The sequence below is a fragment of the Nyctibius grandis genome, chromosome 3 (genome assembly GCF_013368605.1).
Source record: "Nyctibius grandis isolate bNycGra1 chromosome 3, bNycGra1.pri, whole genome shotgun sequence".
Classification (NCBI taxonomy): Eukaryota; Metazoa; Chordata; class Aves; order Nyctibiiformes; family Nyctibiidae; genus Nyctibius; species Nyctibius grandis.
The window spans coordinates 38,434,245-38,461,702 of record NC_090660.1 but is presented as its reverse complement, the minus strand read 5'-3'; the positions used below and the strand labels follow the sequence as shown (position 1 = coordinate 38,461,702).

The 27,458-nt window shown below is 40.0% G+C and overlaps 1 protein-coding gene across 1 annotated transcript in view; it reads left to right on the top strand.

Annotated features, from left to right (window-relative positions):
* Nucleotides 1-27,458, top strand: part of MOCOS (molybdenum cofactor sulfurase) — a 239,609-nt gene that overhangs the window by 28,990 nt on the left and 183,161 nt on the right. The window contains exon 3 of the mRNA XM_068396930.1: nt 2,492-2,558. Coding sequence (XP_068253031.1) covers nt 2,492-2,558 — 67 coding nt within the window. The remainder of the gene's footprint in view (nt 1-2,491; nt 2,559-27,458) is intronic.

The window sequence follows — 27,458 nt, the reverse complement described above, 5'->3', positions numbered from 1 at the left end:
TCACCCCTAGCTTTGTTCTTTGGACTGTCTGTGTTGGTGAAGAAGAAAAATCAAAGGGAGCATGATGCCGTTGCCCAGGGATTAGGGCACCATGCTGAGGATAAACAAATGCAATATAGCTCTGAGCACTGTTTCTTCTGCCTTTTTTTCTTCCACACAAAATGCAAAAACAATTTCTTATGCCAGGACCAGAATCCAGAACCACCTCCCTTCTTGGTAACAGTCATCACAGGGAGCTTATACAGTGGCTCAGTATAAGCATTTTTTTAGAAGAAAACTTAGCTCAAAGATCCCAAGTGAATTGAGGCAGGGAATAGGTGCTATACCTCTCCCAGACTATTAGCCTTAGGTGCATACTCAGAAAAAAGGATGTATGCCAAAGCAATTTCGCACGTAAGAATGTGAGTAAAAATACCTGCAGAATTGTGCGATATCTGGGTGGAGATTTTGCTATAGCCCTGTGAACATGGGCACTTCAGGACCACCTACAAGTACTTCATCCCCAGATCCTCTACTTAAACCTTTCATCTCTTTCAAACATTATTATTTAGCCGAGAAACACACACTGAATATGCTTTTATACAAAGGCAGCAGCATCCATTGTTTAGGAAATATTGTTACTGTGTGAGACAAATACATTAGAGTGATTCATGCTGAACCAGGAAAAAATATACTGTACGGTATAATCTATACACGCTGTGAGTAGTCCCACTGAAGTAATCAAAATTTCTTATTGTGTGTTACTATCTGTGGGCTGTGTGTCCTTCTTGCTAGTTTTGTGTCTTTCTTGTACTCCCTGATACACAGAACAAAGTGATTCCTTACTTGGGAACTTGGTACCACTGCTTTAAAAGAAAACTGTGTTCACTCAAGCACCAACACACTTGTGCTTATCACCTGGGCGAGCCACTTGAGAATTCTGGATAGTTTTCATTTTCAATGTGCCATTGTACATGTCATTTCCCTCTGTCTTGTTTCCTGAATGCCGGCGAGGCCAGCATCCAGAGCGTGGATTTAAGTTCCGCTATGAAATAGATGGTGTTCTTGATAGGGATAGGTTTTTTTGCTGTTATAACAAGACACGTTGATTTGATTACATTCAAAATCTCCTATTCAAATGCACGCCAGTGATATTAAAATTAATGTTCTGTCACTACAGCCATTGTAAAGTGAAATGTATGCACTCTGATCTTAGTTATTTCAAACAACATTGGGCTCAACCCTTGCAATAAGTACCATCTGTGGCAGAAAAAAAATTAAATTTGTGAATCAATTGAGTGCTTGTGAATGGAAAAAGTAGTGCTGCCAGTTTGGAGCAGATTTCCGTAGTACCTATAATGCTATGGAAGAACAAATTGTATCTTTTTTAATACTGCTTTCATCTGAAATGATAATGAGACCTCTAGTATGGTCCAATCTCTCTTTTTTCAGTTACATCTCTGCTACTCTGAGGGCAATAACTGTTGTATAAAAAGAGTTCATTTAACATACACAGGTGTGAGTGAAGGCAGAATTTGACTGACAGGTTTTTTTATTTTCTTGGTGATAATCCACAGGCCCGAAGAACTACAGTTTAGCTGTTGCATGTGTAAATGAGGGAAAGGAATGTGAGTAAGAGATATTCTTACTTCTAAATTGAGAATATTTGAATTAGAAATTACAGAAATGCAACATCAAACATGAAAAGTCTAGGTATTAGATTTTGGGGTTGAGCTCTAAATTTATTATTTTTTTAACACCTGCACTCAATAACTTTCAGCAGAGTGATTCTGAAATTTTAAAAAGAGAGTGGCCAATATTGCAGCCTACTGCAAAAACTGTATTAATATAGCAATTTTTTTCTCGTTCTCTTTTCAAACTGTTTAGGCATGTTCTTTAAGCATTTACTAATAGGAAAGTGCACTGTCCCTGGGTGGATATTGCTGTAATCTTTTTTGCTCAGGAAGATAATTTCATGCCCTTCTTCTCTGCTGTCTTAATTGTTAATACATGCCCGTACTGAGCTGTGCTAAGGTAGCTACTAATTTTGCAATAAAATTTCTATTTTCATGAGCTACTTAAATTTCAGACACTAAAAGTACCAGGGTTAGTCCTGGTGTCCAGTCATGAATGTTTATTACCTCCAGATGCTGTCTCTTCTAAATTGCTTCTCAGCTAGTGTGCAAATATATTTATGAATGTGCATTCTATCTGTAGTTTTTCCTACTACACTTGTATGTATGCAGTTGCATTTTCTTTTTAAGGGAACTGCCTAAGTGTTAGTAAGAGATCCAGCTGAAGTTTCAAGGTCTGTCATAATTGTTTTCTTCTGTTGTATGTCCCTTCTCTTGACTAACTGCTCTAAGGGGCTTCAGGGCATTGCTGTGAAGTATATGTTAAATCTTTCTTTGTCATCTTTTCAAGCTGGATTGGTGTAATACTTTGATAAAAGAAAACATTAGTAGCAGAATTGTGATTAATGATTAACTTCTATATCTCTCTTGTCTCCTAGGCAATCCTCATAGTCAGAATATCAGCAGCAAGCTGACATATGACACAATCGAGCATGTCCGATACAGGTAGAATAATCTTTCTTTCGGATGTTGTATGATGCACTTCATGGTTTTCATTTTGATTAGGCCTGTACTGTTTTGATGAGTTTGATGTGATGTCATTTTCTGAGGATCATATGTCACATCTAAAGAAAACACCTCACTTTTAAAACACAAGGTACTTGGACGCTCAAGTGTTGGACAAAGTCACTTCTTTTTCTCCTAGGTGCCCCAATTCTCAAAGTCCTGCAGTTAAGTTAGTGCTGTAATGTAAGTCTACAGTTTTAATTAAGATATAGAAGTTGGAATCACAAAAGCGATTATTAGTAAGATGGTATGGTAAGATAGTAAGGTGGAACTAAGTGCAAGGACATGGTTAAAAATCAGATTAAACTAAATACGGCATAATGGCTTGTGAGAATTTATAAAAAGCTTATGGGAATGTGTACATTGTTTTACAGCAGGTACTTACTTCTGTTGGAGTAATAAAATACCTTTTAAAGTAGTTTTAGTGTAATTTTTAAGAGTGAAAAGAAAAGGAAAAGGTAAAAATGAGTGTTGGGGCTTCTGGGTATGGGCAAGAAAGTGAACTGAATCTCTAAATAAGCTATCCCCCTGAAAGTTCAGTATAGAGAGTGCTGAAAGTGCACTTCTTGCCATTAGTTTACACTATGAAGAAACATACAACTTATGTATTTGGTTATTGCTTTTAGGAGTTTGTTTTGTGTAACTCTTGCTATTTTATATAATATATCTTTATTGAAGAATATGTATGCTTTGAGTTTATTTGCCTGCTTTTAGTGGCACTCTTTGTGCAAGGAAAAGTGTCATGGATTCCTCTTCGTTTTATCATCTTCCTTAAAAGCAAAGATTTCTCCAAAACACATCACAGAATTCAGATTAATCACAGAATCACAGAATGTTAGGGATTGGAAGGGACCTCGAAAGATCATCTAGTCCAATCCCCCTGCCGGAGCAGGATTACCTAGACCATATCACACAGGAACGCGTCCAGGCGGGTTTTGAATGTCTCCAGAGAAGGAGACTCCACAACCTCTCTGGGCAGCCTGTTCCAGTGTTCGGTCACCCTCACCGTAAAGAAGTTTTTCCTCATATTTATGTGGAACCTCCTGTGTTCCAGCTTGCACCCATTGCCCCTTGTCCTGTCAAGGGATGTCACTGAGAAGAGCCTGGCTCCATCCTCATGACACTTGCCCTTTACATATTTATAAACATTAATGAGGTCACCCCTCAGTCTCCTCTTCTCTAAGCTAAAGAGACCCTCCCTCAGCCTCTCCTCATAAGGGAGATGTTCCACTCCCTTAATCATCTTCGTGGCTCTGCGCTGGACTCTCTCTAGCAGTTCCCTGTCCTTCTTGAACTGAGGGGCCCAGAACTGGACACAATATTCCAGATGCGGCGTCACCAGGGCAGAGTAGAGGGGGAGGAGAACCTCTCTTGACCTGCTGACCACACCCCTTCTAATACACCCCAGGATGCCGTTGGCCTTCTTGGCCACAAGGGCACACTGCTGGCTCATGGTCATCCTGTTGTAATAATAGTGGAACTATTAATAGTTCCACTACTATTAATAGTAGTGGAACTATAGCATTGTAATATTCATAGTTGTAATGATGAAAATCCACTGCTTTTTCTCTGACTACACTTTTATGAGCGTATAAAAAAACAAGATTTCTAGCTGGAAGATGCTGCTATAACCTGTCCCCCCACCCTGCCTCCAACTTTCTGGAGAAAGTATTTATTTTTGCTTCTTCTGCAACCCTCTCTTATGCTGTGAAGGACGACAAGCTATTAATGTAGGGCCAAACAAAATGAACGAGACTACCTATGAGGAATAACTGTTTTCAAAAGCAGACACTTACAGTCAGGTGCAGCAATACCAACAACCCTGCAGAGTCTCCTGATCATACCTGTGTGCTCACATGCAGCATTAGCATTCTGGTTTCTGTTTACTCGCAGTGATATTTCAATGTTGCATTTAATCATTCTTCTTATGAAGGCACAGTAGAAAGTGTAGCTGTTTCTAAAATAATTACTATTGTACTCTGTGCTCTTCATTGTTAGGGAGGAAGAAAATAGACTTCCACTGTGTAACTTACAGAGATTACTTTAAAAGAGCTGACATCTTCAGCTTATTTTATTTTGGATCCTGCTTTTAAAAAGCACGAGACTTTTATAAGAGCAGGATGGGAGATGACAAGAATCATACCAGTGTTTGTATTGGTTCGTTTTTCTTTTCTTTCCTTTTTTTAAAAAAAAGCTCTCTGCATCCAAATGAACATTTTCAGTATTGCACCTAATAGAATTTGTTGTCTACCCCTATGGAAATTCAGCCATTATTCCCCAATAATAATTTTAAAAGCATAGTCATCAAAGAAGGGGTAGTCATAAAAATTCAGGAAGAAAATGCCCCAAAAACACTGTTAGTAAGTCAGCTATCTACAAGGCAATAGAAACATATTAAAAATCTATACTTCCATGCCATTGCAGCGAATCAAAATAAGCAATATGACAAGACAGGGAGACAGGCAGCTCTGTCCTGCATCACAGCGCATAGACTGGATTTCTTCAGTGAAAGAGTAATTCAACAGGTAGTTTCAGCAATCTTAAAATGAATTACTTGCTTCTAATTCTGCTTTTGGCACATGGCCGCAGCCAAAAAGAAGTATGGCTTTTTTTTCAGTGTTAGACTCCAAGATAATATGTTTTAAAAAAATTTTTAAATTTGATTTTCTGGCAAGGTGACAAAAGCAACTAATTAAAAATACACACAAAGCTTAATTTCTGGTTTATATTTGTCGATACTGGTGATAGCAGCATCCGAATAGGCTTTCCTACTCTAGCAGTGTACACTGTTACACAGTACAAAGCTGTATGATTTGGTTTTGCCTTCATATTTGCTTGACAGACAGAAACCACTCTTATAATATGGATTTGCAAGAAAATAACATAAATAATTAAATATTTGAGTCAATGGATGTTTTCTATGATTTACAAAATTCCAGTAATGAAAACGGCTTACCTCTTGACCAACTCAAGTACAATAAGAGTAAAAATAACTATTTTGTTCTTAAAAACATTGCTTCTGTTCAGTTAAAATGAACTGCTGAGAGATTTTTAACATTGTGTGTATCTACATTAACCATGAGTGATGCTGAGAAGAGGAAGCAAGAACTGTAATAAACCTTACCTAAGTGTATTAAATGTATGCATCAAAAGATTATAGATCCTTTTTATGACTTTGCTTACGGATGTATGGAAATGCCATTGCTCCACTTCCATACAACTAAAGGACATTAGTGCAATATCTCCTTACGATGCTGCAGAGATAACGCAACTCAGAAGTTCATTACATTGAGTATTAAATAACCCTTTTCCCATATGCAAGCATTTAAAAATACTAGCTTTCTGAATATTTTAAAGCATAGTTCTTGTAGATCTTACACTTGCAATATCAAATAGTGCAGCAGTGTCTTCTAACCAGAGCCAGACTGAAGTTTTAGTGTTGGTTTATGTTTGTGGTCTATTTAAGATTTCCAACAGGATGCCTTTTTCATTTAAACACAGTGTTGCTGAATTTGACAGGATTTTGATATTCATCCTTGAACTTCCAGGTACTATGAAATGTTAAGCTTAAGCATACTTTGGGAATTCAAATATATATTTTTAAAAAAGCAAGACATTTCAGCTAAGATTTCAGCACTGGGCATCTCCTATACTGTGGCAATATGTGTATTACAGAATTTTCTCACTGAAGCTAAAAGGATTTGGCATTGAGCTAAATGGGATCAAGTTTAAATATAGAACCAAAACGTCTATTTCGATAAAGGCCTCTCTGAAAATATGCCATCTAAGTGAACTGTAAGAGGAGAATAATCTCTGTGGCCTGCGTATACAAATGAAAAAAGGTGCAGCAGGCATGCACAAAATGAATGTAAACGGCTTAGTATTTTGAAAAAATATTTGCTTCTGTGGTAAAACACACAGGTGGTACCAGATTTTGCTAAGGAAGCAGTCTTATAAATACTGTTTATAATTTCATTTAGATTGTATTTGTAGAGATCATTTCATGATAGCAAGGTAAAGCTTAAAAATTCCTTCCATAAGCATCGTACCTTGCTTATGAAATAAGTTTCTGTTCCAAGTCTTTTTTTTAAATTATGACATGTTCTGAAATGGTGCTATGCACAAGAAGATAAGGATTTTTTCTTTATTCCCAGGTTTAAGAAGTTCTGTGTCTGAAAACAGTAATGTTAGAACTGATACATACATGAAAATTGTTTGACCTTTCCTACACAGTAAGAAAAAGTAGATATAGTATCTGCTTAGTATTGATTTATCCTTTGCAAAGGTCACTGATGGGAGACCATACGGATGAGTGACATCTGAGCTCTGCGTCCTGTCGTCCTTAATGGTACCTATCAACTTGAAAACCTTGTTTCAAAACTAGGATGGATCAGCCCTTTTGCATCCTTGTTTTATAACGCCATTTGCAAATGCTCCTTTTCCCGATCCCGCTGCTCAGCTGACAGGGCAAGTCTGAAATACCACAGTCGGTGAAGTCTAGCAAAAGGAGACAGTGCTCGCTGGGCTGACTCTGTACCTGGAAAATGGGAGAAGCATTAGAAGATAATTATGAATAATGGATAGTTTTTTTGGAAGAGCTTGATAATAGGCAAGAGGGATGATATTTTTCGTTGTGGTTCAGGAAATGATTTTACGTAGGCGTGCAATGAAACAATCCCAGTGAGCTGGCTGATATCCCAACTCTGTGCTCTGTTACGCAGTGAGTGACAGCAGAGCAGTGGCTTTGGTGCAGATGCTTCTTGTTTGCTCCTTGGCCATACCTAGCCTTTTATGCAACTGTGGGAACTTGTTTTTTTTCTTCCTAGCACTAAAAGAAAAAAGCTCGTGGGATGGATAGTAAACTTAAAATGAAGACAGAGGACTCCATTTCATAAACAGTTGTTTCAATCCGTTATTTTTGGTGGGTTTGCTCTTTCCGGTCCTATGCAAGGTAGTAAAAAGCTCCTAGACAGGGTAACAGGTGCTGTTATTTTTGAGTGAGTTAGGAGACTGGTTTAAGAACCAAAGAAATGAGTCTGTTTTACTTTGGAACTTTGCTCCTTGACTTTCATCTCTGTTTTAATAAATTCATTAACCATTAACTTGATAAACTGAAGCTTTAGATTGGAGTTTGCTAATGCAGTCTGTTACTCTTCTGGTAGTCAGCTTTATACCTTCATGGTTTGTATGAAGAGATTGCAGTAAATAAAATTTGTACAGTCATGGTCATGCTCTTTGAGTAATCTTTGTCGCAAAGAGAGACAAATCCGGAATGCTTCATTTGTTGAAAGAAATAAATATTTCCGTAAAATAAATTAAAATCTGGAGGTCAAGATTGATAGTTTATGAACACAAAGGATGAAATGCTTCTGGGCAATTCTGAGTTTAATTTGTATGAGTGGTTAGAGGGTGTTTTGCAAAGAGGAGTGAAAAAGGGTGGATATGACCTTTAATTTTCTTCCTTTCCAGTTCAGAAAAAAGACTCAGGAGTCTGCTTTTATAATGTGGCTGTGACAAAGAGGCAATGGAGAATAAGTTTTAAAGAGATCTTGCTGTGCCATTGCTTTCTAAATAAAGAAAAAATACTGAAATTTCCTCAATGCAAATTCCATTTTTCCCTTCTCTTAATCTCTTTGTCTCTTTCAGGGTTTATATGGAAGCTCTTTTCTCCTCCCTAGGATGTACAATACTTGTAGAAAAAATGCAGTGTTCCTCCCTCTTCTGGATTTGCAGTTGCTTCTGAAGAAGCCGTATAGTGAGACACTGCACTGTGGCTCTTCTGGTAATACTTGTTGCCCTAGCTGTTTAGTGAGTAGTAACATAGTCCTGTCTAGCTGTTGGGAACCCTAGCAGTCCCTTTGCCAGCTCCAGGGGAATCTGACAACTTCATTACTAGCCTAGATGATTACTTGTATTTTGAATAAGACTTTTGGAAGACCAGATATTTAGCACAAAAGTAATTTCTGCCATCCCATGTGTACACCTGTTGTGCTTGACAACTTTGTTTTGACTTCAGTGCACTTCTGTTTCTCAGGATAAGTTATGTAGCATTGAAGAGGTGCTCCGTTTGCTTCAAGTCAAGTTAAGAAATCTTGAATGCCATCTTGAGTTATGTACGTTGTCCAAAATTCAGCTGATATTTTTTCTCATGTCTAATTTTTTTGAAGACTGCAGACACTTTCCGTTTTGCTTCACCATCTGACACTTACTCAATGATCTGCTACCGAGAAGTGCACGACCGATGAAAGTTTAACCTGTGATGTTTATATCTCATGTTATACGTCTATATATACCCCCTGGGAAAGATTAATTCATCTATATTTTTAGAAGCACAGAGATAATTTATTACTGCACATTTTTAAGTAGTCTCTAATAATCTTTCTGTGAAGTTAGAAAACCCAGTATTGAGCTCCATTTTGAATATTACTCATTTCACTTGTAAAGCAATCTGAATACTTAATCTGTTGTTGTAATTAAGCTGTTGAAGAGACACTACTGCATTCCCCAAGGGCTTCCCTGGTGGCATCTGTGTCTCAACAAATCTGAAATTCCTGGTGTGGCTTCTGCTGAAAGGGAGAACTTTTTGCACTCATCCTCACATTTGCTACCTGAGCCCCACCTTGCTGCAGTTTTAACCAGCAGACTTGAGCCCTTAAACAATCATCATTTGCATTATAAGTCTTTTTTTCCCTTGCAAAAGCATGTCAGTTCGGACTCTACTTACTGTTCTGTTTGGTAGTGTTTTTGTTGCACACACTTCATGATCCTGTCTTGATTTTTAGCACTTTAAACACTGCTATCCACTGAAATGGTTTCATTATAATGTCCACCTAAGTGAATAGCTATTAGTGTTGCTTATATTTTTTTATCATTTCAAAAAGGGGCTGCTAGTTCATTATATATTATTTACATATTTCTAAACTACTGGTGAACTTCTAACCTCCTGAATATATCGATTATTCAGGAACTTCCATTATTTTTTCTCCAGAAGCAGATATGATCTGCAAGTAGTGGTAACTTTGGGGGCAGGTGACTCTGCAGTGTTTGAGTGATTTCGTTGCATTTTTTTTTCTCTCAGTTGTGATGTAGCTTGAGAATTATCTTGTCCCTGTTACATCAAGTATAACTGCGGCTGCCTTCTCATCTCTAATAATGCCATTGGTTTTTATGCGTTGTTCCAGACTATCTGTAGCTCATCCAGTCTTCTTACAGACAGCAAACACATTTGCTTTGCCAAACAATGGCACATGCCTTCAGCTCTCCCTTTCTCTAATGAGCAGGTTATTTACAGCACCCATGCTAGATGCTGTAGTCCTAATGCTGCTGTTTTTTTTCTATTTTGCTGCCCTCTGCAACCTGCTGTCTTGCTGAAATTCTCAGTTAATATCCTACATCTGTTACTGGTTGTTGCCTTTTTTTCTCCCCTCATCACTGAGAACCCACCTGGCCACAGCAGATGCAAGCTAGCTGTGCTCATTAAATATGTAATGGCTTGTTACCGAGGGCATTGCTGCCCTGCTTTTTGCCACAGGAAGGTTCAAATTTTCAGCAGGGCAGCTGCACAGCTTCCAGGCTGCCTGGGTGATGTGTTAAACACCAGCAGGAGCAGAGCCAGTGGGAGCATTGCAACAGTGGTGTTGAGCAGAAGAAACTGAGTGAGCAGAACAGAGAGTATGGGAGGATGGGCAGTGACTGGCAAGGGGTAATGACATGGTGCAAACTAGCCACCTTAGCCCAAGCAGGGATGAAATGAGAGTGTGAGGGCCCAGTAAGGGGTTTAGGGTGCCAGGTTTCAGAAGAGCTAGGTCATAAACATGTCCCAGCTGGTACGATTCAAGAGTATGGGAATGCACATGACCTTCAGGGTTTTTGTGTCTCATCTCACACTCTTACAGGGTACTTTTCATCTACTATTGATGATCTTTGCCCACTGGGAGGGCTAGAAAACTGTCTGTTCCACTGGCTCATGAGAAGCCAGTATCCTTTTGTTTCTGCACCAGAATTTTCTGTTACCTGTAGGCTTTTGTGCTCTTTTCTACTATTAACCCCTTCTGATGCATTTATATAGACACCTGTCCCGTTCTCTTGTTTTTGTAGGTTCAACAAGATAAGCTCCTCTAGATTGTACTTCCAATGTGTATTCTTCATCCCCCACCCCAATCTCCTTGACCCTGTTTCTGGGCTTCTTCTGGATTGCCTTCATCTTTCTGAAATGTGTAGCCAAAACAGAATGGGGTCATAGAAATAAGTCCTGCAGTATAGCAATTAAGGGTATGGTAGTTGAGACAGAGTAAAAGATTCTTTAAATGGTTATGTGACCTGATCAAATGTTCTGGGTGCTAGAAGAAGACAAAAAGTGTTGTAAAGATAGGGAAATGGCATGGGAATTTCAAATGAGTAGAGGAAACCTGCAGGCCCAATGGATTTCCAGGATGAAAGAAAGCACATCTTTGTGGGGATTCTTCTAGAATGTAATAACTTTGTTGGAAGACGTTTTTTCCTGTTTGTTTTTGTTCTGAAATGTCATACTAGGCTGACAGTGATAGTGTTCCATAATCTGGTTGATACTGATATGAATGGAGCAAAAATGAAAGAAGACTCTCAGATTTTGTACAGATAGGTATTGTGTAGGAAACCACATTGACTTGAAGGAGAGAAAACTATGTGATTAACTTGATCACTTGGAGTGTCTAGTTCTTTGAAGCTGAACAGACTAGGTTTCACTGGTAGTTTGAAAATATGCAGCACATAAGTGCCTAAAACTCAGATAGACCTTTGTAGTATATGCTGGCAATATTAATGAGTTCCTTCTAACTTTATTATTTCTTTTGTTTCTCTGCTTATTTCATTGATTCAAGTGTCTCACCTGTTTTAAACTTTTGATTTCTAACAAGAAGGTTATAAGCAAAGATAGTGTCCTTGAAATTAAAGGTGCCTTTAAGAAGCAGTGTGAGCCACGGTAAGATACAGGAATATGAAAGATAAATGAAGCAAGACTTTGAACAGAGCTGTCTCCTTTATATTAAGGTTAATAATGTCTAGTGAATCCAGGTTTAATTTGCTAGATTTTATTAGTATATTTGGTATGTGTCAAGGCAGAAGAAAATTGCATCATTAGTATTACTAAGTGCCAGCTCAGTAACATGTTGCTAATACTTTAGAATTTATTGCAAGCTTTTGGATTGTGAAACTGTTTAGAGGAGTAAGATGTGTATGCTTTGGATTTTATGACAACTCCCTAGGCTTGTAATGAATCCAGTGTTCACAGTCAATAGTGTTCAAAAGAGCTTTTCAACACTCAGGGTTTTCTCAGCCATCCTCTTACCACTTCTTTTCATTTGTCTGTCTTTACCTTTTCAAAGATGTTTGGGATTTCACCACATTTTTTTTGCACAATACTTGTCATGCAATAAAGAAGGTTTTAGAGATACAAGTCACTTACTTGGAAAATCTATCAATGCTCACAGACCACACTTTTCTGACTTGTGAGTAAACCATGTATGAAAATAGTGTTGTCTTGCAGGAAGCAAAAAAAAAAAAAACAACCCACCAAAAGACCAAATATGATAAACAATATTAAAACTGACTTCTGGAATATAATGCTGAGGCTTTTGTGCTAACAAGGAAAACACTCTGCAGCAGAAATGCGAGGCAGAATCCTGGTTGCTTTTGCCCTGCTAAGCAAAATTTCGCTGACCTGTTGGTTTCAAAATCCTTGTCCTGAAATCGTGTGTGGTGTCGACTCAGCCATGTTTTAGGAGGTTGGCTCTTTGGTGATCCTGCTGCAAAATCTCCAGTTCACTCACTGTCCATGCCAAGTTCCTTGCACCAGGAGAATGAGATCTGCCTGCCAGTATGAGTTTATTTGAAGATGCTTGCAATCTTGTTGTAAATTCATAAAAGCTGAAGGCTGTTTTGTTTCACACAAATCTGTCTTCCTGTGGGTGTCAAGAGGAGGGAACCAGACTCTTCTCAGTGACATCCCTTGACAGGACAAGGGGAAATGGGCACAAGCTGAAACATGGGAAGTTCCATCTGAATATGAGGAGGAATTTCTTTACTTTGAAGGTGGCAGAGCACTGGAACAGGCTGCCCAGGGAGATTGTGGAGTCTCCTTCTCTGGAGATACTCAAAACCCGCCTGGATGCAACCCTGTGCAACATGCTCTAGGTGAACCTGCTTTGGCAGGGGGTTGGACTAGATGATCTCCAGAGGTCCCTTCCAACCCTTAACCATTCTGTGATTCTGTGGACTAGAATCCAAAACATTCTGTTAGACAAGAGCTGCTCTGCTAGTCCTGCAGAGCTGGAAACCCTTTAGTCCCACACAGATATGCTCCAAACCCTGAAGTTCCCTTCTACAAGCTTACTGTACAAGTAGCTGTCTGGCCTTCCAAGGACTGAACAGAAGGCCACATAGATGGGATTTTTAATTATGCCAAAATGCTTAATGTGAACTCCATTAATATTGTATACACATTATAATGTCAGTTTTCTAGTAACATACTTGGGATATATTTCCTACTCTGCAAAAAGTAATTATGGATGGTTTTGAACACTTGATTATCTGCAATCATGTAATGACACATTTACAATAACTGCCTTTTTAGCTCTTTGCATATTACCGTGTTTTCAAACTGGAGTAAGAAACTGTACAGACCTCTGAAGTGTTGTGGCTGAGAACACATGAAGGCAGTGACCGAGCCTGGATGAAAACAGACCACCTAACTCTACCTGGTTGTGTTCCTCCTATGTAAATAGTGTGCTACAAGCAAATAATTTCTGCATTATTGTCCATGACTGCAGCATAAACTTTGCCTGTGTTTATTTGTGATGAGTTAAATGGGTTGCGGTAGTAGATTGAAAGGAGTTTGTAAATCTGTCAACAGGTTACCTTAGCCAAGGAAGAAGCCTAAACAACCATGATATAGGTCAGGTAACCAAACTTGCCTTAGCCAAAATGAGTAGGAGCAGTGCCTCTCGTCCCTCCTACTTGTCTGACATAGCTTCTCAGAGGAAAGAGGGAGCCCTCTGACTTTCCAGTAGCACTTCCCAGCTGTCTTGAGTGTCTATCTCAGTAAATGGGATGCTGTTACTTCTCTTCAAGTCTCCCTTTTTCTCCTTTCGGTAGGAGAATGTTTTTCCATGTACCAGCCTTACAGGGCACAGTCTGGGCCATACACATTGTCTGAAGGCAGTGCATAAGGGTAAATTTCTGTCAATCAGTGAGAAATCCTTGCTGTGTGTGATATAGTCCGGTAATGAGTATAATATGCTGCTTCATTTGGGAGAAGAAAATAAAATAGCCTGATGTACTTTAGGGGCACAGGTACAAGCAAGAAAGTTCTGTAGTTTTTCAATACCTTGAGCCATACCTGTGAAAATTTCAAATCAAGGATAGATAATGTAGCTCACAGCAGCAGGTCAAATACAAAAGACTTCATCTGAAAAAACATAAAACGTTCACAAGCCACTCCAAGTTTATCTGCCCGTGTTTGCCTATTTAAACACCCAAATGGGATGGGATTGCTATAGCAAATAGAACTGGCATTTAGCATTTGTAATGAACTTCACAATGAGTTTGATGAAGTATGCTTTTAGTATAAATTGGAGTTAAGCTACACTGCCAAAATGTGATATTATAGGTGGTATTCTTAACAATGAAGTGCAAATGAAATTCTGCCTGCTTTTAATTAAATAAGCACACACTCCACTGAGTTTTGGAAATTTAATTCTCTTAATCTGAAGTCTCAGGCCCTGAACAGCTATTCTAATTTGAAAGATAGTGCTGATATGTTTCAAGGCTGTTTGTACTTAACAAAATACTCATGCTGTTTTCTTTTGTAAGTTTGGGGCCCTTTTGATATCTTCAAGTGTTTTTTCTATTGTGTGAAAAAGAGCTAAGATAACCTTCTTCCTGGTTGTGGCCCATGAAAGTCAGAGCTGTAAGCACGAGTATCAATGAAAGGGCTGAAGCATCTGGATTCTGGTGTTTCTGCTGAGGGGCTGTTGATTGTGGTTGTCTCGTGTGGACAGTGCGGTGAAGTATGTTGCTGTACGTGAGGAAGGCATGCCTGGCAATTCAGAGCTATCACAGGCCTTCCAAAGTGGGAAGGGATTGACCACAAATTCTGGCTGGGAAGGTGCCCTGCTGTTTTTAAACTGCATGGCCTTGATAAGAGGCTGGAAAGCCAGAGGGCTGAAGAAGTTCCTATGGACAGGTTGTAAGGCTTGGAGGAGAGAGATTCCCCTGACAGTCTCCTACTAGACGTAATAAATTTACACATACCAGTGCTAATTACTTCATTCTCAGTGTTGTGCGGAGATCTGCACAGATGATTGAATAGGGGGAAAAAAAGGAAAAATAACTGTCAACATTCATCTGATATTGTGCTTTGAGTTATGTCTTTTTGAGAGAAGTGAATATATGCTTCATCCTTTTCCACTTGCTGTAATTTCATTATCATATGATTCAAGTTACTACAAACTAAAAGAAAGATGGATATGAAGTTGTTTAAGAATGAGAAATACAATTTTATTTGACAAGAGTACGTGATATGAAGTAAGGCCTGGTTAATTAGCTAGTATGTAAAAAGTGTTGATGTTTCTTGAGTTTGGTATAGTCAAATTTAAATGTTTTGGTGGTGGTTTTTGCATACAAAGACCTGCATTCAGACCATTTCAGAACCATATATCAGAAGTGGCAGTCTTTGAAAAATTTTGTATGTATGTGGCTTGTATGTTTTGGCATCATCTCAGTTGTATTTTCACAGCCTAAAGTATTTTTTGACCTCCATTATAAGTAATTTAAAAACAGTAGCGTGTAAGATTTCACTTGCTTGACTTTCATTTTCAAGTCTAATTGAGGTTTACTTGCAATGAATTTGAGTTCTCAAATCGCTTAAGCCATTACTGCAGCAGAAGCACTCTGCCTTTAGGGTTTTCTTTTATTTCTGCATTAGCAGAATTGTGTTTTCTACCTGTACAGTGAAATTCCCTGTATCAAACTCAAACAAGAGAAATGGAAATGAAATCCTTTTTTTTTTTTTTTGTCTCCCTCTTTCTACATGGGAGAATTTTGCCAACGTGGCTGTATTGATTTGCTATCATATACCTGACCAATGTCGTAGCTATGGCAGTAGAATTAGGTAAACATGGAATTAAGCGTTTGAGGAAACTATATTCAACATAACTTTTGAAGAAATCAGAGTTATAGTGTGCAATTAACAGCTTAATGGACCTTTACCTCTTCTAGCAACTCATTTTAACAGAGACAGATTGCTTGGCAATGTTTAATAAAAAGTTTGATTACATACAGTGTGTAAAATGAAGATTTTAAAATTAAGCATATTCAAAAGTTTTTCTTTTCTCTCTAACACACGTGGGTTGCTAGAAAAGGAGAGCATGTGTGAACTTGATAACTTAGAATATAATTACTGAGGTGCAAAGCATATTGTAAGACATTTAAAATTTGTGAATGGCAGCTCTGTGGGAAGGTTCAATCACAGCAAAATATAAATGTTGCTAAACTTGTTTTTACAACCACAGTGAAAGAAATTGCCCTGGTGATTTATTCTGCATAGCATACAGATCAGTGCCACTTTCTAGAAGGAAAAGGAAAACCCGCAAAATACTATTTGGTGAACAGAGTCCAGTGGACTTATCTTTCATTCATTCTGATGTGGCAAAGTGTTTGAAGACAGCTTTTAAGTGAGCTGCAAGATGGGTTGTGACATAAATCATGCTCTACCAGCTTTGGTCACGTGCTGTTACTCTCTCCCATGGCCTCCTTCCATTCCTCTTCCAGAGATTCAGCCTTGGTACCAGAGCCAGCAGACTGGAGCTGCTGACCACAGTCATTTTAAGTCCAGACACTGGATGTGGTGCTGAAGCAGTGGAGACATGGACATACGCTGAGTGCCAGCTGTGGCAAAGATGGGTAGTTTTTGGCAGGCAGCAGGGCAGGCAAACGGAGATGGTCAAAACCACTGCTGCCAGACTCACAGCAGTTCATCATAACGGCTGTCGCGTGCAGTATGCCTAAGGTCCCTGCTAGGCTGGTGTCCTGTCTCTGAAAGTGGGTATGTAAGATGGCAAGTACTCCCCTGGAACGTGCCCTTCTGTCAGTGCTCTGAGTGATACTCAAATTGCTTGAGAATTGCACTGACTTATGGATCTGGGGCTGGGAAGTCCAGGATCCTGGATATGACTTGGTAGAGAACAGCTTTCAGAAGGTTTTATGTCTGGGCATGTAGTTCTCACCTGTCTTGTATATTATTCCCACTGTTAATGGTGTTGGGGGAGATGTGGTAGATGGTTTCTGGCTGTATGGGTTTTTTGCTTTTGGGTCTAGCACAAACAAGTGCGTTGCCCAGGAAAAGCTGCTGATACAATGTAAAGAAGAAAATAAGAATCTTAAATTCTTCCTAGCAAATTGTGAGAAGATTATTACTACATTATGCAACATTTTAAGGTCTGTTAGACCTATTAGAAAATGAATGCACATTCCTCCGGTGCATTAGTAGTCACACTGCCACTGAACTTTCTGAACCTACAGTGTTTATAGTTTGATAAGCACAATCTGTTACATGTTAATGGTATTATATTTGCTTATTTATGTAGGTAATTTTAAATGGAGCCTCTCACCATTGTACTAGGTGCTTTGCAGAAAAATTAAAAACATAAATTACATAAGCTACCTGCAGTGGGCACAGTAAACTAGGGCTGCTGATAAAAATGACCACCAAAGCACATAGCTGAGTTATCTGAAATAAAACTAAAGTCAGAGAAAGGGATGCAAGTCAGGAGAGGAGAACTACTATTCAGATGCAAAATTGAATAGTGGGTCTGTGTACTCTGTTCTAGGTCCCAGCAACAGTTTGTACCAGGCCAAAATGATTAATGGACTGGAAATAGGGTTCTAGTAAATTTAATCATATATTTTCTACATTTCTTGAATAGATGTTTCTTCACTTTTCCTTAGCCACTCTGCTCTAGATATTTGCTCACAGGTTTATCTGCTGATTGAATAACATTGCAGAGGGATTATTATATTTTCCTTCTGCTACTGTGGGTACTTGATATGGCTACAGGAAAGATCTTTGCAAGGCAGAGCAGCATCGAATACAGAACCCTATTTTCATGCTCTTTTAAGCCTGTGTAGCGCCTGTGATGTGGCTAGAAGGCTGGTAACATGAAGGGAAAAAAAACCCAACAAATCCAAAGCTGTGTGTGGTAGGCTACTGAGAAACAAAACTCTTTTGTGTTTACATATGCAATTTGTCTGCTTCTGTGGAGTAGACTGAGATGGGAGGGCATAAAACAATCTTGAAACCCCAAGAGACTCTTATACTGTTATGTGACTGCCAGGATTATGTTTTTATTTCTATTTTTTCCACTCCCCTAGCCCACCCTTTAAACCCAAGTTTTAGAAGAAAATCTGGTTGAGAAGTTTCTCAGCCATTTTCACAGCTTTTTGCTGCTGAGCTCCAGATTTTAAGACTTTTGACATTCTTTTCTCTCCTCTAGCCTCATTACATGGAGTAAGACTGATCTCATATTATTATTGTCTAGGGAAGAGTTATACTTTAAGGAGAAGAGACATGCTGCCATTCATCACTGTTTTCTGTGATCTTAAATTTTTTCCTGCTTGTTTTTTATCTGAAGTGTTATTTTCTCACTTCATAGGCTGCATTGGTTTTACCTGAATGTTCTCACTCCTCGTCCCCTCTTCAGTGATTTCACTGTCAGCTGCATTACTTCAAGACATATTTCCCAGTTATAAACAACTACATGAGCTTGCTTATGTCCTAATATTGTCTATATAAAATAGATCTTCAAATCAGCCCTGCTGCTTCTGAAGAGCTGCTAGAAAAGCAACAGCCCCTAGGTTCTAGCCAGGTGCCTGCCTTGAAAAGATTTGAAAAGGATGCTGTGGACATCAGAATTGTATAATGGCAGCAGACTTTTAAAAAATACTCTGCACTGAGAAAACTGCTAACCAAGTAATAACAAAACAAGCCTAAAACCCAGAACAGAATTTAAGATTCCTGCATCTCTGCCTCTGTGGGACTCCAGTCCTGTGCCTGGGCCTGTGTCTTATGTCTGTGCAAAGACTTGGTGGTCTCTTGTCTAGAAGAGGAACAGTGCTTGCACTAACTGTGAAATTAAAATTGTGATATTGTGGGTGTTATAGCCCACAGCTGTGACTTCTGTTCCCAAGGGGAAACCTGGTATGGTAGCTGTAAATATGGGGAGACTTGTGGTATCTCCCTTTTCATTTTTTTAAAGCTTCTGGATTGACAGTACTAGTGAAGAGTACAGTAGGCTTGTTAGTAGGCTCATGGGCATTTTGCTTGACTGTCTGATGCTCATGTGTGGTTTGGCTCCTGGCAGATGACATGCTTCATAGAGGCAGCAGCCTGACCACTTTTTTCCCCACCGGAAATACTTATTTGGGTCTATTTCAACTGCAACTGAGAAACCCAGCACCTGTTTTTCCCTGTACCAGAGGTCTCAGTCACACTGATTTGAAATTTGACAGCATCCTCAGGAGGAGCTTGAGGTAGAGGTGCTACCAGAGGTTGTGCCATGGCGTAAAGTTACTCCTCATCATCCCCCAAGATGCTAAAACTATCACTGGGGTTTGGCTTTCTGATCCTCTGAGAATTTTTACTCTTGACAATTTGCTTGTAACAACAGGACAGAGAAGTTGCACTAACAACAGAGAGTTGAGGTTGGATAATCAGAGGGAAGAGAATGCATGCAGTAGAAAAATGTGAAGTAGATCCTATGTGTGCATGTCTAGTGGAGGTCCCAAAAAATATTTTCCTGAGCAGTTTTTTCTGCCTGATTTGGGCCAAGGATTTGAAACTTTATTTGTTCTCCAAAGATGCCACTAACCATTGATCAAGAGGCTTGGTCCCTGAAATACTGCTTTTATCCAATTAATATTGGTTACATGGGAAACAAGTACAAAGTGGAGAAAGAAGATAGATGCACACTTTCTCTATCCCTCTCTCACCTGAATTGTGTGATACATGAGCTTCCTAGTCTCAGTCTTGCAGACAAGGGAGTTATAGCTCAGTCTCTTGCATAATGAATGCTGTGGTTCATTTTGTAATGGCATTTTAGCTATTCTGGGATTTTCTTTTGCCTCTTCTAGTGTGTTTGAGTTTATCCTGTGTGAAACATGGAAAACAAAATCACAAACACTTGTGGGTTCAAGAAACCCTGTTCTCCCCAAACCCTTTCCTGTTCAGCATTTGGTTTTGTAGAAAACCTGGAACAATTACCTGTGAAGTTTTCTTACTTTGGTAACTACAAAGACTCATAATACTGCCTGGAAGACGTATCCCTTTGCATCTGTTGCCATATCAGAGTTAGTCTGTTTCTGCTTAAGTCACTGGAAGATGTGCACTGTTGTTCTGGTAAAATATTTCAGACCCAAAATGTACCTAATATGTAAAAGTTTTTTTAATAGTGGATACATAAATTGATATGATGTCTGAGTTTTTATCCAGGAGAGTCGATCCAAACTTGTCTTCCTTTTGTCACTGATTTTGAATTTAATTATCTATATGTAAGCGTCTGAGATTGATCGCACAATATAAATGCCATGCAGCTTTTAGCACAAATGATTGGATGGTAGCAATTGGACTGCTTACATTATTTGATAATAGCTGCAAGACTGTGTATGTAAATTATGAAGGATACACATTCTTGATGAGAAAAGTTCACTTCAGTTTTTATAGTCTAGTCTATATGCACAAAACTAGAGAGACTGTACTGCTGTAAGTGGCCTCTAATTTCTTTTGATAACTCGTGTTCAGTTGTCAGACAGTGTTTCTTTGTTTATGTACCCACTGTAGTTTGGATGTGCTGTAAGAGGTGGGGTGTGCTATTTCATTTAACTTTTTCACTGAAATCTGTGCAGATGTTGTACAATAAGTTGTCTCCCAAACTGCGTTAGGATGTGTTGCTGGTGCTAAATATATACTAATATCCTTTTCCTCCTCCTTATCTTTCATAAGCTACATGAACCAAGAAGGAGTTGCTTTTTGCAGCAGAGCTGAAGCATAAGAGATATTATAAATTATAATAATTAATAATCCTATTTAAATGAAAATGGCTTGTTATTACCATAACCAAGGAAGAAAGCAACACCACATCACAAGTGAATGCACAACTATATGCATTATCTGAAAATACTTCCACTTCACAGAATCACAGAATCACAGAATCACAGAATGTTAGGGACTGGAAGGGACCTCGAAAGATCATCTAGTCCAATCCCCCTGCCGGGGCAGGAGTGCCTAGACCATATCACACAGGAACGTGTCCAGACGGGTTTTGAATGTCTCCAGAGAAGGAGACTCCACAACCTCTCTGGGCAGCCTGTTCCAGTGTTCGGTCACCCTCACCGTAAAGAAGTTTTTCCTCATGTTTATGTGGAACCTCCTGTGTTCCAGCTTGCACCCATTGCCCCTTGTCCTGTCAAGGGATGTCACTGAGAAGAGCCTGGCTCCATCCTCATGACACTTGCCCTTTACATATTTATAAACATTAATGAGGTCACCCCTCAGTCTCCTCTTCTCCAAGTTAAAGAGACCCAGCTCCCTCAGCCTCTCCTCATAAGGGAGATGTTCCACTCCCTTAATCATCTTCGTGGCTCTGCGCTGGACTCTCTCTAGCAGTTCCCTGTCCTTCTTGAACTGAGGTGCCCAGAACTGGACACAATATTCCAGATGCGGCGTCACCAGGGCAGAGTAGAGGGGGAGGAGAACCTCTCTTGACCTGCTGACCACACCCCTTCTAATACACCCCTGGATGCCATTGGCCTTCTTGGCCACAAGGGCACACTGCTGGCTCATGGTCATCCTGTTGTCCACTAGGACCCCCAGGTCCCTTTCCCCTACGCTGCTCTCCAACAGCTCTGCCCCCAACTTGTACTGGTACATGGGGTTGTTCTTGCCCAGATGCAGGACTCTACACTTGCCCTTGTTATATTTCATTAAATTTCTCCCCGCCCAACTCTCCAGCCTGTCCAGGTCTCTCTGAATGGCTGCGCAGCCTTCCGTTGTGTCAGCCACTCCTCCCAGTTTTGTGTCATCAGCGAACTTGCTGACAGCGCACTCTAATCCCTCATCCAAGTCATTAATGAATATATTGAATAGAACTGGTCCCAGTACCGACTCTTGCGGGACTCCGCTAGACACAGACCTCCAACTGGACTCTGTCCCATTGACCACCACTCTCTGGCTTCTTTCCTTCAGCCAGTTCACAATCCACCTCACTACCCGATCATCCAGACCACACTTCCCCAGTTTAGCTGCGAGGATGCTGTGGGAGACCGTGTCAAACGCTTTACTGAAATCGAGATAGACCACATCCACAGCTTTACCATCATCTATCCACCGGGTTACGTCCTCATAAAAGGCTATCAAGTTGGTTAAGCATGACTTCCCCTTGGTGAAGCCACGTTGACTGCCCCTAATGATCCCCCTATCCTTGATGTGCCTAGAGACAGCACCAAGGACAAGTTGTTCCATCACCTTTCCGGGGATGGAGGTGAGGCTGACCGGTCTATAGTTACCCGGGTCCTCCTTCTTGCCCTTTTTGAAGACTGGAGTGACATTCGCTTTCCTCCAGTCCTCAGGCACCTCTCCCGTTGCCCACGACTTAGCAAAGATGATGGAGAGTGGCCTAGCAATGACTTCCGCCAGCTACCTCAGCACCCGCGGGTGCATCCCATCAGGGCCCATGGATTTATGGACGTCCAGATTGCTTAATTGGTCCCTGACCCAGCCCTCATCAACCAAGACAGATTCCTCCTCTATCCTGACTTCTTCTGAGGCCTCAGGGGTCCGGGGCTCCTCAGGACAGCCTCCAACAGTATAGACAGAGGCAAAGAAGGCATTCAGTAACTCCTCCTTCTTTTTATGCTCTGTCTCCAGGGCCCCCACCTCATTCATCAGTGGGCCTACATTGCCTCTAGTGTTGGTTTTACCTGCAATGTATTTGAAGAAGCCCTTTCTGTTGTCCTTGACCTCTCTTGCAAGGTTTAATTCCAAGGAGGCCTTAGCTTTCCTAGTTGCCTCCCTACATCCTCTGACAACAGACTTATATTCCTCCCAAGTGGCCAGCCCCTCCTTCCATGATCTGTACACTCTCTTCTTCCACTTGAGTTTGCCCAGCAGTTCCCTGTTTAACCATGCAGGTCTCCTGGAACCCTTCCTTGACTTCCTACTTGTTGGGATGCTCTGATCTTGAGCTCGGAAGAAGCAGTCCTTGAATGCTAACCAACTATCTTGGGTCCCCTTACCTTCTAGTACCCTGTCCCATGGGATTTCGCCTAGCAATTGCTTGAAAAGGCCAAAGTTGGCCCTCCTGAAGTCCAGGGTTGCAATTCTGCTAGCTATTCTGTTCCTGCCACATGAGATCCTGAACTCTACCATCTCATGGTCACTACAACCAAGGCTGCCCTCAACCTTCACCTCTTCAACCAGACCCTCCTTGTTAGTGAGGATAAGATCCAGCAGCGCTCCTCTCCTAGTTGGCTCATCCACCATTTGCATCAGAAAGTTATCATCAATGCACTGGAGGAACCTCCTGGACTGAGGATGGCTGGCTGAGTAGGCCTCCCAGCAAATATCAGGGTAGTTGAAATCCCCCACAACAACCAGACCCTGTAATTGCGAGACTGCTCTCAGCTGCCTGTAGAAGGCCTCATCACCGTCCTCATCCTGATCCGGTGGCCTGTAATAGACACCCACAACAGTATCACCCCTGCCAGCCTGCCCCTTAATTCGCACCCACAAACTCTCAACTCGTTCCTGATCCGCCCCTGGACAGAACTCAATACATTCTAGCTGCTCACTCACATAAAGAGCAACTCCACCACCTCTCCTTAGCGGCCTGTCTTTCCTGAACAGGACATAGCCATCCATGACCACGTTCCAGTCATGCGAGGCTTCCCACCAAGTACAGGTGGGAACACTTCCTTGTTCCTGTACATTATTTGAGTTGATTTGAGCAAGGAAAGGAAGAAGACATGGAATATTTTGCCTTGTGGAGCAGTGCTGGAGTGTCTGGTTAATCATACCTGGAAACTTGCTATCATCTGAAGCATGCCCAAGCCAGTTCTTTTTAGAAGGTTTTCTGGGAACTACAGAGAGTTGTGGAGGTAAGGGCTGGAGAGTCCCATGTTTTCAAAGAGGATTTTTCAGAGTAACAGGAAGACAATTCTGTCAAAAGCAAGGATATACATCTTTCTTCTGCTTACAGAATTCAAAGAAAGGGGATTAGAGGAATCCTGTAGATTTTCCAAAAGCTGTTGCTAATTCATTAGCTGTATGAATCTCATACAGTTTTGGCGTTGTTAGGGTTCGTGTTTCCGTGACAGAAACTATTTTAAAATCACTATTGCCAAAATCTCTGCCTTGCTTAAATTCGCATATGTTAGAGGACAGACAGTCTTTGATTCAAATAGCTCAACATTCACTTAACACTCAATATTTAGAGGTAGGCAGTGACAGAAGAGGGGGGATCCTGTTTTTTCCTTTAGTTTGCAGACAGACAACTGTGGTATGGGGAATTAGAATGACTTGGTCAAGAACACTCAAGGAATTCATGTATCAAGTTGATCTGCACATCTACGAGTCTCACTCAGTAGCTGAATCTCCAGACAGTGTTTTGTGTTGTACAGAGTATGTATATGCACAAAAGTAATTCTCTTCAATTGACACCACTGTTGATATACAGTAATACCTGCATCACTTCCCTCTCCTCACCTTTGTTGAATTTTTGGTATCCAGTTGTTTTTGCTGGAGAAGCCTTCCAGCGAACACGGGAGAGACAGGGTCTTCCGCATCCCCGCTTCCTTGTGGTTCCTGGGCATGTACCATCCTTCCCGTCCCAGTCCTGTAGCCTATCAGTATTTTCTCTGAGTTGCTGATTGTACCTGTTCACACCATCACTTGGGCAGCAGCAGCAGTGGAAATCTGGTGGTTTTGGCACTGCCTTCCTGAAGATATCTGGGTTTTGTCTTCCTCTGCTGTTTAGATACTCCTGCTATATAAATGTATCTGTCTGTGTGTGAGTATGCATCTGTATAGCTATATATAGATATGCATAGAAATTGCCAGGGAACTCATACAGTGTCATTACCTATTTGATGCTTCTAATCAGTAATAATTTCAGGTGATTTTATTACCAAATAGTCGTGCTAAGTAACTGAAATGCTTAAATCACACTGTATTCATATCACTTAAAAATATAAAAAGCTACAATGAAGACTCATATCTTCAGGACATGTCCTCCTGAGGGAGAAAGAATTGGTAGGCAGGTAAACCTGTGTTCTCTATTCTTCTGGGGTTTATGGTAACCAAATATCCTGGCCCAGATTCCACTTCTCCCGCTAAATCTTGAAAGATTTCAAAACTGAAATGAAACACTGTTTGGATAATTTGAAATTATTTGACCATTTTTTTGTCATCTTTAAAGTGAACCAGAAGATTGTAGTTTTTCATTCATGAAAGTCAAAGCATTCCCTACTGTGTCTCCAGAAAGAACTTGACCTTGCAGAGTGCTATGGCTAGATGGAAATAAACCTTCTGTGAACTTCCCTACTTCTTCTGCACACAGAGCTAGCAGCAAGCCTACCCATTATTTGTTGATTTTTGTGCATGCCTTTGTGAGTCCCCAGTGTACCAGTACGTGCTTATCTGCCATCACTTACCTGAAATGTGAAAGCAATTAATGTAAAAGCTTTTCCTTTTTTTTTCCATCAGAACATTCAAAAATTAAATTCTGTTGATACAATTAAATGCTGTGAGGGGTGGTGGAAATGGAAGTCATTTTTGTCAAATGCTGATGTTGGGGAATGCATTTTTTTTGTGTGACAATCCAACATAATTCAACATAAACTGCTAAAAACCTGTTAATTAAACCGATCACATCATTTTGGCACTATTTGTGTTCAAGCCAGTCAATTTAGTTAGCAAATTTTTGCTATCTCAAGTTAAGATTGGTATCTAAGGTAAGTAGAATAAATCACTTTTTAGGAGTGACTAGTGTAGGTTTAGCTACTAAAGTTAGGTGGTGTGAATCCAGTCCCAGAATCTAAAAACAATGATTCACTGGATGCATTTCTGATATTGTAATTGTATTTATTGCAGAAAATATACATTTTATTAAATGCCTGGTCCAGAATGTGGTAACTTTTTAATTATACAGAGGTGCAGTGCAAAAGCAGGATGGTAGGGAGAAAGATGATGGTAATAAAGGTAACTTATTTTTTTTCAGTGACAGAAATGATTGAACCAAGATCAATATTGGCAGCTGGTTTTACTGCAGTAATTTTTAAAGTGGCAGAAATAGTCATATTATCATATTGCAGAAACCTGAGTGGAGCAATGGCTTATGTGAAATAGTCTACATCTGAGAAAAGCAGGAAAATGTCGTGGAGTCTTCAGTGCGAAGCGCACCTGCGTTTGTGGGAAGCAGTCATGCCAAGCACCGTTATCGCCAGTCGAGGATCAAAGACAGCCGATTAATTGCAGTCAATGAAATCTCTAAGAAGCTGGTAGGTTTAGGGTCAGTGTTTTTTCACGGGGAAGGAGAGGGATAAAGCAGTACTGTTCTTTGTCACTGTATTTCTTTTTCTGCCAACTGTGGGGCAGTAAGTTTCCCATGATCAATATAAACAACTATGGTATGGTCACTATCAACAACTGTGGTATGTGTGACTGGAGACAATATGTAGCGAGTACTCTGTCCTTCACGAATTACAAGATTGGCACATTATTTAATTTGGAGTCCAATCTTAACAAAGGAATAGATTTTGCTCACAAAAGAAAAGCAGGCATGACAAGGAAGGTGTAAAACTAGAATTTTGTTCCACTTCACAAACCTTCTTAAAACTTACTTTTGCAGAGGCTGTGAAATAACTGATTAGTAAGAGACAATATAATTCTTAGTGCAGAACTGATGTTTTAAGTAGCTAGGTAGGAATATATGGCATTGCCATCCATCTCTCTGGTGAATAAGTGAAAGTGAGAACTGTGTGCATTGTTTTTGTCTGTGCTGTAGTCCCTTTAGGGGAGAACAAGTCATGATAACAGCATATCTGTGTTTCACAGATTATTTTAGCTTCTGTTGAATTTACAAATTTTTGGAACCACTCAAAATCATCGGAGAAACAAAAGTATTGAGGGCATATTATTAAAAACTTGTTTTCTATAATCAAACTAGACTAAGACAGTCAGATATACATAGATATTTTTATACTCAGTTCTGTATAGCTGTGAAGCTTTCCCACATGTTATGGAGAGACTTTAGAATACCTTAAAATGTATTCTTCCCTTGAGAGAACATGCCAGACAATTTTTTAATGGTGATGTGAGATGAGGCTAAGGGATGTTGTTTTGCAGTTATGCATAGCTGTGCAAGCCATGAAATGCTAAAACTTTTGCCCCAGCTCTCAACAGTGTAAGCTGGACTGTAGTGTTAAAAATTAAACAAAGAGGTCTGCCTGCTCACATCTTATTCTCACAAATGCCTTCCTCACTGCAAGTCTGAAGCCAGCAGGTATGAGAAAGAGGAAAGATAACCTCACCTGAAATGGGGCTCCCAACATGGTTCTTAGGGCTACAGCGTGGCCTGTGTTAATAAAACAGGGAAAGCTTCAGCTGAATCCTTCATTTGCACAGGACAGTTGTCTTATCAGAAGCAATGAAATTGATATATGTAATGAATAATTTTTCTCCCTGTGCTTGGGTCTATTTAAAAAGGAGAGAGTAAATTTTATTTTCTGAGAAGTCTGGGAAGGAAATTTATAGAG